Source organism: Ochotona princeps, chromosome 18 (genome assembly GCF_030435755.1).
Source record: "Ochotona princeps isolate mOchPri1 chromosome 18, mOchPri1.hap1, whole genome shotgun sequence".
NCBI classification, from domain to species: Eukaryota; Metazoa; Chordata; class Mammalia; order Lagomorpha; family Ochotonidae; genus Ochotona; species Ochotona princeps.
In genome coordinates this window covers 31,011,838-31,030,142 of record NC_080849.1, presented here as the reverse complement: position 1 = coordinate 31,030,142, position 18,305 = coordinate 31,011,838, and the positions used below count along the sequence as shown (strand labels likewise).

General features: G+C 38.0%; 1 protein-coding gene across 6 annotated transcripts in view; it reads right to left on the bottom strand.

Annotated features, from left to right (window-relative positions):
• Positions 1-18,305, bottom strand: part of NOL4 (nucleolar protein 4) — a 276,838-nt gene that overhangs the window by 108,830 nt on the left and 149,703 nt on the right. For 4 of the 6 annotated variants that reach the window (XM_004579558.3, XM_004579559.2, XM_058676997.1 and 1 more), the window contains one exon: positions 8,149-8,432. In XM_004579558.3, the coding sequence (XP_004579615.2) occupies positions 8,149-8,432 (284 nt within the window). Of the gene's footprint in view, positions 1-8,148; positions 8,433-11,294; positions 11,504-18,305 lie in introns of those variants that run through there. The other 2 variants (XM_036493525.2, XM_036493526.2) reach the window with 1 other exon arrangement.

The window sequence follows — 18,305 nt, the reverse complement described above, 5'->3', positions numbered from 1 at the left end:
GATTGTATCATAAAAGTAAAAATAGAATAGAAGGAAAAGGAAAGAAATTTCTTAAGACCAAAATGAAATTAAATAAAATGCCTACTTATCTTTATATGAAATTTGTGTAGTGTAACTGGGAAATCATAAGACCTCACCCCCTCCCAGTATTTCAGCTGGTTATGATGCTGTCTCTTTTTAATCATGATATCTGGACATTCATTACATTTGGGCCACTGTTTGTTATGGTTCAGTCGTGATTTTTGGTGTGCCTGCAAAGGTTCATGCGCTGGAAACTTGGTTCCTACCTTGGCAGTACTACAAAGTGGTAGAACTTTCCTAACTGTAAAGTTATTATGCCATGAGGGGTCCATCTTTGAGAAGATTGATGCATTTCTCATGAGATACTGATTAGCTCCCATGAGGTTCCCCCATGGGTTGAAAGAAACCTGCATGTGGCTTCTGAATCTCTCTGGTTTCCTGTCTCACATGTGATATCTTTCACACGTGTTCCCGCCATTGTGATGCCATCTGCTCTCCAGCCTTACAAGAGGCCAAACAGATGGGGCTGCCTGAGGTTTTACCTTTACACTCTAAAAATGTGAACTCAATAAGCCTCTTTTCTTTTGTGAGTGTCTAGCCTTGGTTCTTTAATTGTAGCAGCAAATGATCTAATAACACTGTTGATGGAAAATATTCAATGGAGGAATATCTGGGCCAGAGAGCAAAAGTGCATGTATACTAACTATAATAAGACTGCTCATATTCCAAGTTAAGGAGCATTCAGGAAAGTCATGGATAATTAAAGAAATTCCTGGTATGAGAAAGTTTCTGGGATATAATCAATGCACCATATTTCCATGCTACTGCATTTTGTTCAGTGAACATATGACAGGGAGTAAGCCTGACACATGTACATCACTTTATTGGTGAGCACACATCCATCACCCTGCCACATTGTCCTCATTCTTCATGAAGCTTTCCTTATAGAGGTATAGAAAACAAGATGATCGTGCTGGGTGGCTTGAAGGAAGTGATGTTTAATTCGATAGTTCCGTGACAACGTCAGGGAGGATTTTAACAAACAGAGGTTTCAAAGTATTCTAGAATCTAGTTTATGAATAAATGCTATTCACATAAATAGATCCTAAAATAAGTACCTACAAAATGCCCCTGGGAATATATTATATATTCCATATGCCTAGACAATAAGCATAACTGTAGGGAAATAAATAAGAAATGGAAAAATAAAAAAGAAAAGTAAAATAGAACTAATAAGCTTAGGTCAGTCAATATGCTTCTCCAACAACATTTTAAAATGTTGCAGAGGGAGAAACAGAGACAAAGAAAACTCTTTCATCCACTGGTTCACTTCCCAGTTGGTCACAGAATCATATCAGGATAGGATACAGGAACTTAATCTGGGTCTCCCACATGGATTGCAAGGGCCCGAACACTTGAGCCTTCCCCTGCTTCTTTCTCCAGACCATCAGTAGGCAACTGGATTAAGGCGGAACAGCTGGGACATGAACAGGCAGCCTCAGACTTCATCCATTGCACCACAGTATCAGCTCCCGACATCATAATTTCTTGACTGATACTGTAGCGATTGAAATGTGGGCAAATGTATATGAGGCTTACACTCAAATGTCATCAATTCTTACCCACTGGATATTAGTTTTCTTATCCGTAAAAATGTGAATAACAACAAAGCCTGATTTCACTGTGTTTAGAAATTGTGAAGCTTGCTAGGGTTTGAGAACAGTGCTCGCACTATAAAAAGCTCAATCAATCTCCCTTTCTTGGAACTGTAAAATGACTCTTTTTATCTTTGTAATACTCTAATTACTGGGGTAACCAGATACCCCAGTAGTTGTCAGCAATCAGTTATCAGAGATCCATCAGAGGCCAAGCGGGAAGGGGAATTCACCGGGATCTCAGGAGGTGAACCCAGGCATAGAACTGCCAGTCTTGCTGATTTGCTTTATTTGACCATGAGTAGAAGCAGAGTGGCAAAGCCCAAGCAGGTAGGAGTAGAACTAGGGTAGATTCCATGGTTTGGACCCCACCAGTGCCACATTGAGTGCTGTTTGGTGTACTGAGGAAAAGGCTGGGGAGGAGCCGCTGAAGGAGCAACAGCGAACTCCACATGTGCTAAGCTGGGAAACCACCCACATCCAGATCAAAGCATACCATTGGTCTCACTGGGAAAATAGTGCCGACTTGGTATCCTATGGGCTCCATCCAAAATACATCCAAGTGGCCTTCAGATCTAACTACTAACAGGCTCCAGCAAGACCAAGACCACTGACAATCCAGTGATTTAGGACAGCTGGCCTCTCCCTAAACCTGGGCACTGCTCGAACTGAGAGTGGGAGAAAGGCTATGCAGGCAACGGTGCAGGCACAGCCCAGGATTACAGAGGACAGAAAGCAGTGAGCCATGAGCTGGGGCTATGAAGACAATGGTGGAAGCCTAACACAAGAGCCTGGGACTGAAACTCAGTGAAGGGAGTAGCACAAGATACTCCATATGAAGTATGGGGTACTGAACACAATCAGTAAAATAGACCTGTAAACCAGTGGGCAACACAGCTTAGAAACCAGCAAAGGAGAGGAATCAGCTAACCAAAACTTTGGTTTTGCTCAAACTCATTGATTAAGAACTTTAAATATATACCAGATTTCCATCCGTTTGGTCAGTATTTATAGCTAGTGAATAACATTTCCTTATAAGCTTTATTTTTCTAAGTCTTCATTATCATTTCTACTGTCCTATGAGTCCTGATATCATTGTTTGTATTTTAACAATGTAACATCAGCAAAGAAAATAAATATCACCCAAATACTTTGGCTGCAATATATTTAGATTTTAGATCAGTTAATGTGATTCCCTGCTAGACTAGTGAGTTAATTTGCATAATAATATGCAATCAGTAAATAGCAGAGTCCAATGCAGCAATTCTTTTTTAAGCGTTTCTGTTCACTGTCCAATTTTAAGCACTTCATAATCATTTTTATTTGATATTATTCACAATAAAACTGAACTAGGTCAATATTAAATTCACAAGCACCCAGGCTTCTCAAAAATTCCATATGATGAAGCATTTATGTCCTTCCAAGCAAGAATAAATTGGTAGTAGTATCTCCCCATCAGACATTCCTGGAAACAACAAAGAGTACAACTGATTGAACAGAACTTATGTATGTATTACATTCCAAAGCATTTGGGCCAAACAAGTATTGATCCAAAGCCAAGTACCTAATACAAGGATTCAGACTGCAAGGAAATTGCCTAAAAATCCAGACTTAGGTTCCTATGTCATTAAAACCATTCATTTTCCTAGTTCAGCTTCTACAATTGTCCTCAGTTGAATGTATTACTAAGGCTGTGAATTCTTCTGCCATATATTTTGATTCCAATTCAACATTAACTCTCCTAAGCACTATCAAAATTTAGGCTGATGTCACTTCATTTAAAGCTTAATCAAGTCTTTTTACTGGTATCAAAATGCCTTCTGGAATATACCCTTATCCAGCAGTTTTTTATTGTTCTTCAGTACCCTTTGCTCCAAGAACTCCTTTAATACCTCAGGTGTTGCTTTCCTTAACCTTTCCATCTACATCCCCACAACTACAAAAAATACTCATTAGATGCTACCTAGACTCCAGAAACTTTATATGTCAAAACCAGCTTCTTTGCATATTTCTCAATTTGAATCTTGGTAAGTCGAATTATCATTAGCACAAGCAACAAAGTCAAAACTCCTAAAATTGTGCTAGAAAGTTCTATCTTGCTTACCATAATCTATAAACTTTTAGGTATTTTTGAAATATTTGAGTAGGGCAAGCATTGTGGCACAGTGCCTTAAGCTGCTGCATGTGATTCCTACTGGCAACATCCACGTGCTAGTTTGAGTCCCAACTGCTCTTTCTGATCTAGCTCTCTGCTAATGTGCTTGAGAAGTCTACAAATAATGGCTCACGTACTTGGGTCCCTTCCACTTTCATGAGAGCTTAGCATCAGGTTCTAAGCTTTTGGCATTAGCATAGCCTAGCTCCAGATTCCTGATAATGTGCTTGGAAAGGCAGTGGAAGATGGCCCAAGGGCTTGGATTCCTGTCATACTTTTTGGAGATCATGATTAAATTCCTGGCTCCAGTTTCTGACTTCCTCCATCCAGCCGATGTGGCCATTTAGAGACTGAATCAGCAGATATAGGGGCTCTCTCTCTCCTTATCTCTCTATGTTCCTCCTTCCATGTTTCCCTCTCACCCTCCTTCTCCCTCTCTCTCTGTTGACTTCTCTTTAGCATGAAGAGATATGAAGAGATGAATAATTCCTTTTAAAAAATGATTCCCTTAGGAAACATGTGGAAGTTGAGATGACAGTGGATAGTTTCTCTTCCATAGTGATGCAAGGTTCTTCTCTAAAAGCTGTATTAGGAAGGCTTATCCAGATCAGAAAGGACATAGCCAAAGACCAAGTTGCCATCCCTGTCTGCTTTCCAGGTCTTTCTCAGAGCATAGGAGCAGATCTGTTCTGCACAAGCATGATAATCTAACACTTCCTTCGGAATTTAAGATGTTTCCTTTATGAAACCTGTTTTTTACTAATATTTTAGTAAATATAGTATTTCCTTGCTTTACCTCTTATAAAACTGTATTATTCACCTTATCTGTGAGAGAGGGAGGGAGACTAAAAGAGCTCCCATTCGTTGTTTTACTCCCCCCTGTTCCCTCCTACAGCCCACGTTGGTCCAGCGTGAGTTGAGAACTCAGTGTGCAGGACCCTGACTGCTTGAGCCATCATCTGGTATCTCCCAGGTTGTACATAAGCAGGAAGCTGGCAGCAGGGGCGAGAGCCAGGATGCAAATGAAGGGACTTTAATATGGAAAGGCAACACCCTAAACAGCTTAAAATCGAAGTCAAATGCCTGTTCTTAACATTTTAATGTAGGAATGAATATTTACACATGCTAAGAAAATGCTTTATGTATATATATTATCTTCCCTAAAACCATACATCAGGGACCTTATGAATGAACATTGGTATTTATGAGTTGTCTCTGTACCTACTCCAAAGTTGTATATAGGTAGCTTTTATCATGCAAATTTAAAATATATAACTTGATGTTTCAATATACATATTTATAAAGTGGTCATTACCTAAAAGCAATTTGACATCTATCAGCTTGCATGGTAATCTGTGTGGTGTTGTGTTAAAACACCTAAAATTTACTTTCTGGACAAGTGTTTAGCCTATGGTTAAGATGCTGGATAAGGGGACTTGGCACCGTGGCTCCATTCATTAATCCTCTGCCTCAGTGCAAGAATCCAATACTGGAGCCAATTTGTGTCCCGGCTGCTCCGCTTCCAATCCAGCTCTCTGCTTATGGATTGGGAAAGCAGGGGAGAATGGCCCAAGTCCTTGGATGCTGCACCCACGTGGGAGATCCAGAACAAGTTCCGGCTGCTGTGGCCATGGGAGACGGGAAGAGGTATGGAAAGAGAGGGAAAAAAATCAGTAAATGGAAGCTCTCTCTCTTGCCTTCTCTTTATAATTCTACCTTTTACATAAAAATTCATACACCTTCAAAAAGAAATAACAGAAGCCAGATAAGAAGTTTGGTTTTTGCAATTTTTGTTTGTTTGTTTGTTTCCTACATCAGAGTACTTGGGCTGTGCCCAGCCCTGGCTCCTGATTCCAAGATCCGAATGATGGTTCACGTAATTGGATTCCTGCCACCCATATGCAGCCATGGGTCGGGTCACTAACTTATGGTTTTTGTCTTAGACCAGGCAAACTCTGGCACTGTGGCATCTGATATTAGACGCCAGAGGTTAGATGCTGTCTCTCTCCTCTTTCTCTCTCTCCATTTTGAAGATAATAAATGAGCAAAATAAAATCTCTTCTCAACAAATTTCTATTTCTGCCTACTTTTCTAAAAAGATCCATTTATTATTATTATTATTCAACAGTCAGAGTTAGAGAGAAAGTGAGAGAAAGCGCTCCAACCCTCTGGTTCACTCTCCAGGTCTGGATCACACTAAAGCCAGGAGCCAGGAACTTCATCTGTCACCCAGGTGTATATTTTACATCTAGACTTATGCAGTAACTGTCAGATATTTAATATTCTTTTCTTTCTAATTTGAGAAATGTAGAGACACAGAAAGATTTCTCATCCACAGGTTCATGCCCCAAATACTCACAGTAGGTGGGGGCTGGCCACGTTGAAGTCAAGAGCCCTACATTCAATTATCTCCCAAATATATGGCAGAAATTTGAATTATTGAGCTATATGTGCTGTCTTCCTGGGTAGACAGCAGCAGGAATTTGGAATGGTAAGCTAGAGCAAGGACTCCAATCCAGCCACTTTGACTGGGACATGGGTGTCTTCATTTGCACTTTAACCGCTAGTCCAAATGGCTATCCCACTACTCCCTTTATGAAAGCATGACTAAGCAATAGCTTTGGTTTCTGCCACCAGAAGTGTTCTCACAAATTCAACTGCTTTCTATCGTCTGCTTTGCTTCCTCAATAATGTCCATCAGGGAAGAATCAAGTCTCCTTTACCTTTATTTATCCTCCGATTCCCTTCTGTCTCTCTGCAGCTCCTCACTTGACCTGGAAGCTGCTGTTCTTTTACCAAAACATGAATTCAGTGCTTCAGGGGGATGTCCCTCCCCCAGTGCTCATCTCCCACTTCAGCCCTCATCTGCAGCCAAACAATCCAGACTTCTCCTAACTCCCTTTTCATAGAGGTAGTGAAAGTAACTTCATCACATTTAATGTATGCAAGAATGTGTTTACTGAGCCTACTTGCTAGGATGACATGGAGCAAGAGGATAAAGAAGAGCAAACCATTAGAGAATCTTAACCAAAAACTCAACAAACACATAGCATATAAAGTAAGTTTCATGGTTACTGAAGTGTGATGAAGACAGGGTTATGGGGAGGGCAGGGAAACGTAAGGGTTATTGTGTTCTGAGATCAGAACTAGTGATTCAGATCATTGCAGTGAATCTAAAATCATTTGTGCTTGTGTGGATCAGCTTGAAACCACTGAAGAGGACATTTGGACATTTACAACAGTGAAAGTTGCAGTGGCCTCCCCCAGGCAGAGGCACTTATGTGGCTGATAATGTCTAGTGACTTGCTTAAAAGAGGATGAAACAACATCCCCTCAGGCGAGCAATACAATTTAAATGGAGTCAATTTAGAAACCACGGTGCCTCTGAAAAGGCAGAAATTTACCCAGATTCAGACATTCTGCTTTTAGGAACTATGTCAATAGACCATTCAACAACTCTAACTTAGACATGGGAGTGAGGGAAGAGAGCTAATATAAACGCTCCATAAAAGTCTTCAAGTGCTCCAGAGTATAACTTAAAAACAAAAATACAGGGCAAAGTTCTCAGGAGGCACTATGTCAAACTAGCAGAAATTAACTTTTTAAAATTAGTTGCAAATTGAAAGGTTATCATTTCTTCCAACATAAATAATACAGAAATGTTGATAATACATATTTGTATTTTGCAAAGCAAAATTTGTTGCTAAATTACACCTTCAAAAAGTTATTTAGTCCACTATACTTCATTCAGGACACTGACACTTACCAGCTCTCCAGGGTTCATCAAGTAAATTACCGGCTGAAGTCCCCAAGTCTCTAAAGCAAACTGAAGTTCAACTGAAGCTTCGTTGCTATACCCTCCTACCCACTCCAGACAACTAGGCTTAGGATCTTTTAAAAGACCAAAATTGTGTGCTGAGTGAAATTTTCATATCTGCATTCCACAAATTTCCACACAAACCCATAAATAGATCATATATGTGAAAAACATTAAAGCATAAACAACAAAAAACTCTGAATATTAAAAAATCACCAATAAATTTGAGATTGCATTTCATATATACCTAGAACACATACTTGTAACTTGCTTGGTAATGCATGGCCAGGATTATCTTAAATATTTCCATGAACAATAACATGCACCTCCTGCATTCACAGGGCACTTGGGTGATCATCTGGAAACATTCTCTGGAAATGGCTACGTGATCATCTGGAAACATTCTCTGGAAATGGCTACGTGATCATCTGGAAACATTCTCTGGAAATGGCTACGTGATCATCTGGAAACATTCTCTGGAAATGGCTACGTGATCTTACCTTGCTTCCGTTTTCTCTCGCCTCTCGTTCCATCTTCAGGTCAGAAACTAGAAGGTTCTTGTATTTGTTTTTCCCATTACTGCTGGGATCGTCTATTCTGTATTCGGAAGTCAACTGTGCAGAGAGGGGACTGTCGCTCAGGTTCAGTGGCTGCTCATCCTGCTCCAGCCCAGTTTTGCCATCACTGTTGGAGTCACCCATCTCCCTGCTGTGCGCTCCCCCCGAAGCAACTGAACTGTGCCCCAGGGTCTCGTTGCCATTAAAGCTCTCTGCAGCAGAATCATCTGTGGGCAAGAAGATTTTATATTTTCATTTTAATTAATATGATACTCAGTTTCTACCTCAAGTAGCATTTGCCAAGCAAATGGCACACATAGTATAGAATTGAACCCAAGCAATAAACTTGAGAATGCATTGTTGTTTGTTTTTCAATATGGTAGAAACTTTCAAGCCCAAGAAGTGAAACAAAATGTGAACAAAAGAGAGAAACTGCATGACATAAAAGGAAAGGAAATTTCATCAAGGATGACTTGTGCCAATTATATTGCAAATAGCTTTGTTTTTTCATTATGAATACCCAGAATTCATAAAAGTTCTTTGCTCAAAAAAAGTTCTCCGATCACCTATCTTTCCAGTGGGAATGGAAGTTGGTGCAAGGTTTGTGAGTTCTTAATGCACATCCAAATCAGAAGCCTACTCTCCAGGCGATAAATTTCTGTTCCTTTTATGTCTAAGAAGTCACTGTGTATAAGTACACATTTATATTAGTGATACTAGTAGCAAAAATTAAGAAATGTTATCAACAATCAGAAATATAAGATTGGATTACTAAGTGTTGGAATGGTTACAATATCATTTAGTTATTCAGTATTCAATTTTAAGATATGGGGAAACATGAGTCATGAAGTTATTAAATAGAAAAACCTGCTGAGTATACCTAAAATTATCTCAATTTTATAAAGAGAAAACACATGAGCAAATTTTTACATAAAATAATAACCATTTATTTTTTGGCCAATTTCACCTTTAGTCCCATGGTAAGAGTTTATTTTTGATTTTAACAGATTTTATGGACAAAATTGTTAAACACTCTCTCTTAAAGTCCATTAATTAGATCACACAAATGAGGAAGCAGCAGGAATAATGTTCAATACACGTGATTTCTTTAATGTTATCAAGTAGACATGTTGGTGGGTTGCAATGAAATACTGCAAGCCTTAAAATAAATTGCATTCATGAAAACAAATATCTAAATTCAGGATGAGTAATATAACTCATTTGTTCATTCATATTGTCAGTAAACATTTGTTAAATGTCTGCTTTGTGGGCAATATGAGGTTAAGCATTTTTTTTTTATTAAAGATTCTGCCCTCAAAGAGTTTTTAGGTAATTAATAGTGCAAAAAATACATATTCAATGGAAATGTAGAGCAAAAAATCTGGACCTGGTTCAAGGACTAACAATGTCAGAAGGTTTCCTAAGGAAGGTGACACGGTTGATTTCTACAGACGAGTGAGCCTTCAGCACTGGCAGAAGCTCGAGGTAGTATTTCTTACAGAAGGATCAGCATGTGCTTACTCATTGGTGAAAAAAATATGTGGGACAAGAAAGATGATAGAGTGCAGAGTGCCAAAAAAAAAAAAAAAGGAAAAGGAATAAAAATACCTCCAGAAGTGTTTAGTAGAACAAAACGCCTGCCCTTTGTTTGGAGAACTAGCAAAAATGATTTTAACTTCTTGTGGGAAAAAAACCCTACAATTTGAAGAGATTCCCATGGTTCTAACGAGGAGAGATGGCATGCAGGAAACAAATGGTGGCTGGGGAAACAAACTGAGATGCAGAGATCATCTACGTTGGCAACTTTGAGGATCAAGTTGAAGCTGTGATAGGGCAGAAACAGTGAAGCAATTAGAGAAACTGTGGGAACAGAACAGGCAGTTGGTCATGGGACAGGTGGGTGCTCATGAGGAAGTCTAGGGCTGTCATAAAATATTTTTGAATATTTTTCTTAAACTATCTTGTGAAAAAAGCTAAAAAGTGTACAAATGGAAAAACACTATTAACGAACTTTTTTATGTACCATCAAGAGTTCAAGTGGAGAGGAAAAACATGCAGGATAATTTAAGAAAGTGACCATAAACACTATGATGTGGCCTACAGCTTTAAGTTTGAGAAATCAAGAACATTCCGTTAACAATCTAATTGTAGGGTTTCTGAAATGCAGAATTAGCAGAATGATTTGTGTACTTTGGAAAATTATACCGGTTCTTTCATGCTTACTTAAATCCTTATTATTAAGTATGAAAGGTCATTTCTGATTTTTCACTTATTTTTCCAAGAAACTCCAAAGAAAAATAGGATGTACAGTCAAATCCAATCATTTAAGTCATGAAGAAAAATGTGTTTGAACATGCATGTACTAGAATCAGTGGAAAATACTAAACGTTTCATGTAAGAATGCTTTACAAACTAGAAATAACCATGAACATATTGCATTTTTAAGTAAAATACACATTCATACGAACAAATCCAATTCTACTATGATTGAAAATCAAAAATGCTTTATCTGTTTCTTAAATCTGAAACCATTATCCATTGCATAAACAGGATATCACTGATTCATTTTTCAGACAAGAAAAATAATTTTTGAGAAAGTCTTTATAAATACTATGTATAATTTTGCTATAAAATATAAACAATAAGGGAGAAATATTTTTAGACCGAATAGTTCACTCCAGATGTTACCAAGGTAACAAAATTCAACAGCTTTACATATTTCATTCTTGAGTAAATCCATATATTTTAGGACAAACAAATGATTTCCTACTTTATATAAAATAAAATGCACAAATTAAATGGTTAAAAAATATCTTCGATACTGTTTTATAAATCAAAAAATAAGTTTTCACTATTGATTTTAAAAATAAATGTACAATATGACATAGACATTAAACTGAAGCTAAATTAACAGTTGTACATTGTCTAGTTGCAGGTAACCATGTTAGCAATTTTTGTTATCATTCTTAAGGAGGCTTTTCTAGAAATGTGAAACCACAGACCTCAGACTGCTCTTTGTCATAGCAAGTTCACATCAGTTCATTGCTGTAACGGGGTTATCGCTTTAAAGGGGTTATTGCCTTCCTTACCCAATACAGTTTGCTCCATTGCTGCTTTTGACACGTGGGTAACGGACTGCCACGCAAAGGGTGCAGTGTTTAGATCTGTGATACAGCTTTCGGGTTCCCAGACTCAGGTTGGTAGTTCTCTCAAGGTCTCAAGTTGGGCACCACAGCATTTAAACGAAAGACTCTCTGTATGTGAGCCCTAAAGAAACACAGCACCTGGAGCTCTGGGAAGTCAGACCGCCTGGGGTGCCTAGCAACAGAGGAGAAGATGGAATGTGGTGACAGGGGCATGTGGCATCTAGTGAGATCAGGAGGATGTTTGGAGAGCTGAACTCAATTTGTTTTGAGGTCAATGTTGATGAGATGGATTTAGTGTTTTCAGAATTCACATGATTTCTAAGTCAGCTCAGCAAAAACTCCTTTCTAGAAGATCTAAGAATACTGGATACTAAGTGTTAGGCGGGTTTAAGTTCCTTCAAACAGCCCTGGCTGCATTTTGTGCAAAAATGGCTTTCACAACACCTGATTCCATGGTTAGTTCTCTGTCTATAAAGAGACGTTACTGGAAGCATTCTTATGAGGTTCGCATGTATCAACCCCCTCCACACACATGAACTCTCTTCGAACAGTTACCTGCTTTATTACTCAGTAGAATTCCACTATTGCCTTTGGTCAAGTGCCCTGGACAAAATGCACAGAGAAGACACAGATACGCAGCCTCATATAGACTCCTCATTTTGAGATTAATATTTGGAAATTTTACCCTAAAATTCATGTCAGATGCTCACAGGATTCCTAAAAGTTTTTACTGTTTTCCCAGATAGACCAAAATCTTCCTCCTCAAGTCAGTTGATGTCTCCTTAGAAAACTTCTTTCAAAATCTACTTGCCAAATAAAGACTTTAGGTATAACTCTCTTTTCATTGCTCTTGATATCTGCTCTAAGTCCTCTCCCAGCCACAGGGTTCAGTCTACAGGAAGGGAATACTGTAATGTTGCTAGACCACACCCCACATTTTATCCATAGCTCCTTCTATTCGTCTTGATAGTCATTGGTGGCACTTCCCAGCACACCTCCAGCACAGAGCCTGATGCTCTAACTCAGTTCTGCTGAAGGCCTGTTTTTACTACTTAAAAATCTTGCCTCATTTTCCTCATTTTGTTTTTGTTTAAAACTTTGAAATATTTTTTTCTGACACAGGATGCTGGTCAGAGCAGTTATTCCAGGCGGCAGAGTGTGTAAGGAAAAACATCCAAGGACCAAAGACCCAGGAAAAGACAGGAGACTGAGCATCTTCTATACAGTAAGTCAGGAATTTATGTCATTTCCGGAGTTGTGGATATTTTACTATGTATCTTTTTAGTTGATCTTGTAAAATCAATACTTATTCTCCCACAGCAGGCACTTGGAGAAGCAGTCTGATCACATGAGTCTAGTTCGAGAAGATTCCATTGATTACCGTTCTTGTTTCTTATAAGGCACAATCAACTGATCTTTAATGAAACCTTCCACCAACACCCAGATGACTAATGTTTAGAAAGTAGTAGTTTACACAACAAATGTGCCAATAGCTTCCTAATCACAAAATGGATTGGAAAATATTAATTGCCTATTAACACACAAGCTTATTTAAAGATTTGAAATATAAGCTCTTTCATAAAAAAATTCTAAGAGTAATTATATTTCAATATTCTAAAAATGTGGTTTGCAAATAGTTGTAATTAATTTTGCTTGCAAAGTCATGGATACTATAAAGACCTCCATGCTTTATGGTCTATACATAAGCTTAACAGAAGGGGATTTTAAATTTCAGTTAGTGATAGCATGAAGATATGATATGATATGATATGATATAACATAATATATAATCTTTCCAAGTCATAGCACTGATCTATCTACCTGTGGATACAAAAGTAAGTGTTTCTTTATATTTTTAGATTGATTTGTTTATCTGAAAGACAGATTTAAAGAGATAAGGAAAGACAGAAAAATCTTCCATCTGCTGGTTCACTCCCCAAATCACTGTAATGGCTGGAGCCTATCTGGTTCAAAGCCAGAGCCAAGAACTTCTTCCAGGTCCTTCTACAGGGCCCCAAGGCTTTGGGCCATCCTCTGCTGCTTTCCCAGGCCATAAGTAGAGAGCTGGATCAGAACTGGGGCAGCCAGACTAAAACCGGTGCCTCTATGGGATGTCGGCACCATACCACAGGATTAGCCTTGTCAGCTACTATGGCAGCCCCAGGATATGTGTTTTTGAACTATATTTCATCCTACTTTTTCAATTTTTGAAAATGGCATCATAATAGAACTGTCATGAGTTTTCATTCTGATCTGACAGTCTTTATCAATAATTTGTTTAGTCCTGTTGCTCATTGTACAACACCTTATCATCTTGTGGGTTTTGTTTGTTTTTGTTTTGTTTTTAATGTGTATTTTGGGGGACAGGCACTTGATCTACAGTTAAAGTTGTTGATTAAGAAATCCATGTCCTGGGGCTACCATTGGTAGTGTAGCAACCTAAGCTTCTGCCTGCAGTGCCAGTATCCCCTGTAGGCACCAGTTCTAGTCCTGGCTGTTCCATTTCCAATCCAGCTCCCTGACTAAGGTTTGGGAAAACAGCAGAGGATGGTCAAGCCTGTGAGCCTTTGCATTCAAGTGGGAGATCGAAGCAGCTCCTGGCACCAGTTTTGAATTTGATTGGCTCAGCTCTGAATGTTATAGCACTGGAGAGTGAAACAGTTGAAGGAAGAGCTCTTTCTGTCTCTTTTTTCCTTGGTGTAAGCCTACCTTTCAAATAAAAATAAACAAGTCCTTAAAAAGAGAGGGAGAGACACATCCCAGGTTGGAGCCCCTGGGTTTTATATTCAGCTTTGACTCTAATTCCTGTGCACCTGGGATGGCTTAGGGAGTCGCATCCCTGCCACATATCTGTGAGACTGAGATTGAGTTCCTGTGCTTCCGGCTTTGGCTCTAGTCCAGTTCTAACTATTGTAGATTTTGGAAAGTAGATCAGTAAATGGGAGATCAATCTCTTTCTTGCTGTCTCTTGGCCTCATGAATAAAAGAGTTAAAGAGATAAGAGAATTGCAACAAAAAATTAAAAATAACTGTGTTTTATTTACCAACTGTATTTTAAGCTTCCACACAATAGGTGTCTTACATCTTGAATATTTTTCTGTTCCTTTGAGGTACCAAGCATAATTTTTTTCCTTTGAATCAAGAAAGTTAATATTAGATATGGATGTAGATAAACAAGGCAAAGAATGCCACAGATAAAAGAGTATATTAGTGCAGCTGTGAATGATTTCATGTATTGGTAACTCATGACATTTTACTCTAACTTCACTACTACAACTTAAAAACAAATCAGTTCCCTAGAATCAGAGATATTCTGCTTCATACGTAAACAATACAGATATAGGTATAGATACAGATATAGATAAAGAGATAACACCTCATGTTAGATGTAAAATGAATCTAAGACATTCATGCCATAGCACTCATAGTAATTTCAAAGAAAACTGACAGCTAACCTCTGGAGAGAAATTTCCCAGAAAACACATTAAATGGACAATAAAAATGAGAATATTTCATATAGTGTTATTATAAAGTCATTCTACTAGGAAGTGATCTGACCATTTGTAGAAGAAATGGCTCAGAAACTTATCATTAATCATCCCCAACCAATAACTCAGTTATGTGAACCAATACCACAAATTAGGAATATGCCATTCTGAACAGAAATGTTATAACTGAAGCTAAAATTAATGTGATCCATACTGAGTTTGCCCCTAAATTGGCATTTGCCCAAAAACCAAACAAGAGAAGGTTTTTGGCTTTTTTTAAAATTGTGTTGGCATTAATACTTTATTCAAAAAAAAAAAAAAGAAGAAAATTAGAAATGAAATGAAACAAAGAACATCCAAATGTAATACATTTAGGCTAAAAAGAAGTATGTTGCAGCTGGATAGGACTGTGGTTAGCTTGGATTTATTCCTTCAAGCATGGAGTAGGCAGCATTCACCCCAGAGAATGAGGCTCCCTCACCCTGGAGTAAGCTTTGCCAGTGAGGAAGTTTCTCTAACCATCCTTCCGTTTTAACATTTTGGTGGTGTGTTTTAGATTCTGATTCTTACTTTCTTGACTAAGTCAGCCACTCGTCTGCCCCATACATTTGTCTGGGTTCCTGTCCTACCAGATACAGCAGCAAATTATTTTTACCATCATTCTTGTCACCTGAAGTCTATTTCTGTTTCAGGATCCAATTCACAGGAACTTTAACTGCCAAATCCTGCCCTAACCTGACATCCCCATAGTTCAGCAGAAAAACAAAACCATGTTCTTGGGGACAACATTGATAGAATCATGTCTGTCTTGGTAAGACAAGTTGTTACAGACAATAGCTAAAATACAGGAACCAGCCTCTTCAGTGAGGGGAAGCTAGTGATCCAGAGCACACCCACAGCATGTGATCTTCAGGCCTTAACAATTTGATCTACACCACTAGGAAGGAAGCACAACACAGTTTTCACAGGCTTTTGTTCTCAAAAAGTCTTTGCCACTTGATCTTCACAAAAGCGGTTATCAGATGGCACTAGAGGTACCTGTGACTGGAGGCATCATGTAGAAACGGGTCCTATCAGACCCAATGGTATAAACGTAGATTGCACAAAACCCATCATTTAGTTTATAATGCCTGAAAGAAATTTGTAACTAAAAACTGGGAATGAAAAACATCAGCCTTGTTTGAAAAACTGTCTGTGGTGGCATACTTGGATCAGCCCAATTGGAGAAGGATATTCACCAAATGAAATTTGCGCATTATATCTTTCTGTATAGTCCCCTGAATATAAAGTATAAACTCTGTATAGTTCCTTGAATACAAATTTTCGACCTCTAAAATTCCTGGAGCAAACTTTTAAAAACTTAGTTAAGCTGATCCCAGGAGATAGCACTGAGTGTGAAGACTGCCTTTTGGGAGATGTGATCTATCTGGATATTTGAAGTTGCTTCTCCATTGCCAACAATATCCACCTGGAAAGCAGGCTTCTTGAAGATAGAGGCCAGCACTTCCAGAAATCCTGCTCTACAACATCAGGCATTTCTGACTTGCAGAAAGAACATGTCCAAAAGCAAGACAGACACTCATCATTTTACAGCATGCAGGTGATCAAGGAACTAGATGATAAAATGAGGACTGTGTGTTGGCTTCGATCACTGATCCTGACTCCTAAGGAAACAAACAATATCCAACCAACTAAACTGGTTGGGAGGTGAACTCCAAGGAAGCCACTAAAGCACTTCTTACTCTCCTTCTTCACAAAGAGAAAATAAGAATTTAAAGGCAATCTTCATAGAGGCCACAGGACTTATCCCTTGATATGACATTCCACCTGGAAAATTCCCTAAGCAATTTAATTGCTGGCAAAATAAATAAAAATATGCACTATGTAGTCAAGTTACTAGTTATGAACTAGTTGGAATCAGGAGTCCATCAATAAGTAAAAATAAACAATGTGTACTAGAAACACTCATTATAAGCTGGTAAGTTAGAACCAGGAGTTTAATATTTCCCTGGATTTCTTTGCTCTCTGATGTCTAAACACACATCCTCATTTCCTCAAATCCTATCTCCTCTGTTGTATATAGGGTTAGGTAGTGACAGATAAATATGTTAAGTAGACCCATTAATTGTGTAATTTCAATTGTTTCAGAACTAAAACTAAAACGAACATCTCTGGGTGATCTGCTCTCAGGAAAGCAGGTCTGGCCCACCATCAACCCAAGCTGCTTTAGCTTCACATTGCTTAGATTTAGTTCTAGTTTTGGAAAAATTGGGATATTTGTGATTTTTCTGAAGGAGGAACGATACTTGATGATGCTGTGTGTGTTTTAGTATCTAAATGGTGACATAATCATAACACTTACAGAGATGGTAATTAATTGTATGCACACCCTCTTAATTCCACAATGTGGGTTCCAGTGGGCATAACCCTTTTGCTTTAGAAGAATGTGCGGCTGTGATACAGAGCAAATGGGCACCATTGGAATTAGAGAAAAAACATAACAATTTTTGTCACAGTCACAGCATTTTCCCACTTTGTGACTTTCTAAATCACAGGGAAATAAACTCCTTCACATGTTTTATAAGGCATTCCAGTCCTCCTCTAACAGATGACCGATTTAGGTATTTTTTTTTCTTATTGTAGTCCCACTACATATTATATGTATAGAGTAACTGAATGTTATTATACATACATATTATATATAGAGAGAAAGTAACCTTTACTATTATATCATTTGCTTTATTTTTGAGAAAAACCAAGGAATAAGGAGTAATGTCAGAAATATAATAGAATAGGAAATTTTGAATCTACCTTTCCTCAACAGACTCACTAATTCAACAAAAATTTATGGAAATCCAGAAACTGAGATATTCTTACATATCAGGCAAGTGCAAATTCAGCCACATGAAAAATGAATAGAAATATTTGAGAAAAGCCTGATAAAGAAATGTAAAACAGATATTTTAAGTAAAACAAAAACAAATAAAAATTGCATGCTGAAGTTTCTTAATGTCAAATAATTAGATAACACTAAGCTTGAAAATATCTTCAAGGTCTGCAGAGAGGGGGTATAACTGCATCAAATATTTGAAAGTTTAAATTTGTTTTTATTACCTGTCAGGATTACAGACAATCAAAACTACAGAGAAGCTGTATAGAATCAGTTTGTGTATAACATATGAGAAATTCTGGTAAAATTATCATGAGACAAAGTATGCTGCTTACTGGAGAGTAACTTCCAGTTCTTATTCAATCATGAATTTTTGATTGGCATTTAATAAACATTCAGTTACTAGTTGTTGAAGTGAATCCTCACAAAATTAATAACTATGTAGCTACTGAAGTCTGAGAAACTATGTACTCTATGTACTCTATGTATTATTGCATTAGAAACTGACAAGAGGTATCAACCCCACTAGCAAAATTTCCACACCATAATTCCAAGACCCTATAAATCACACACACT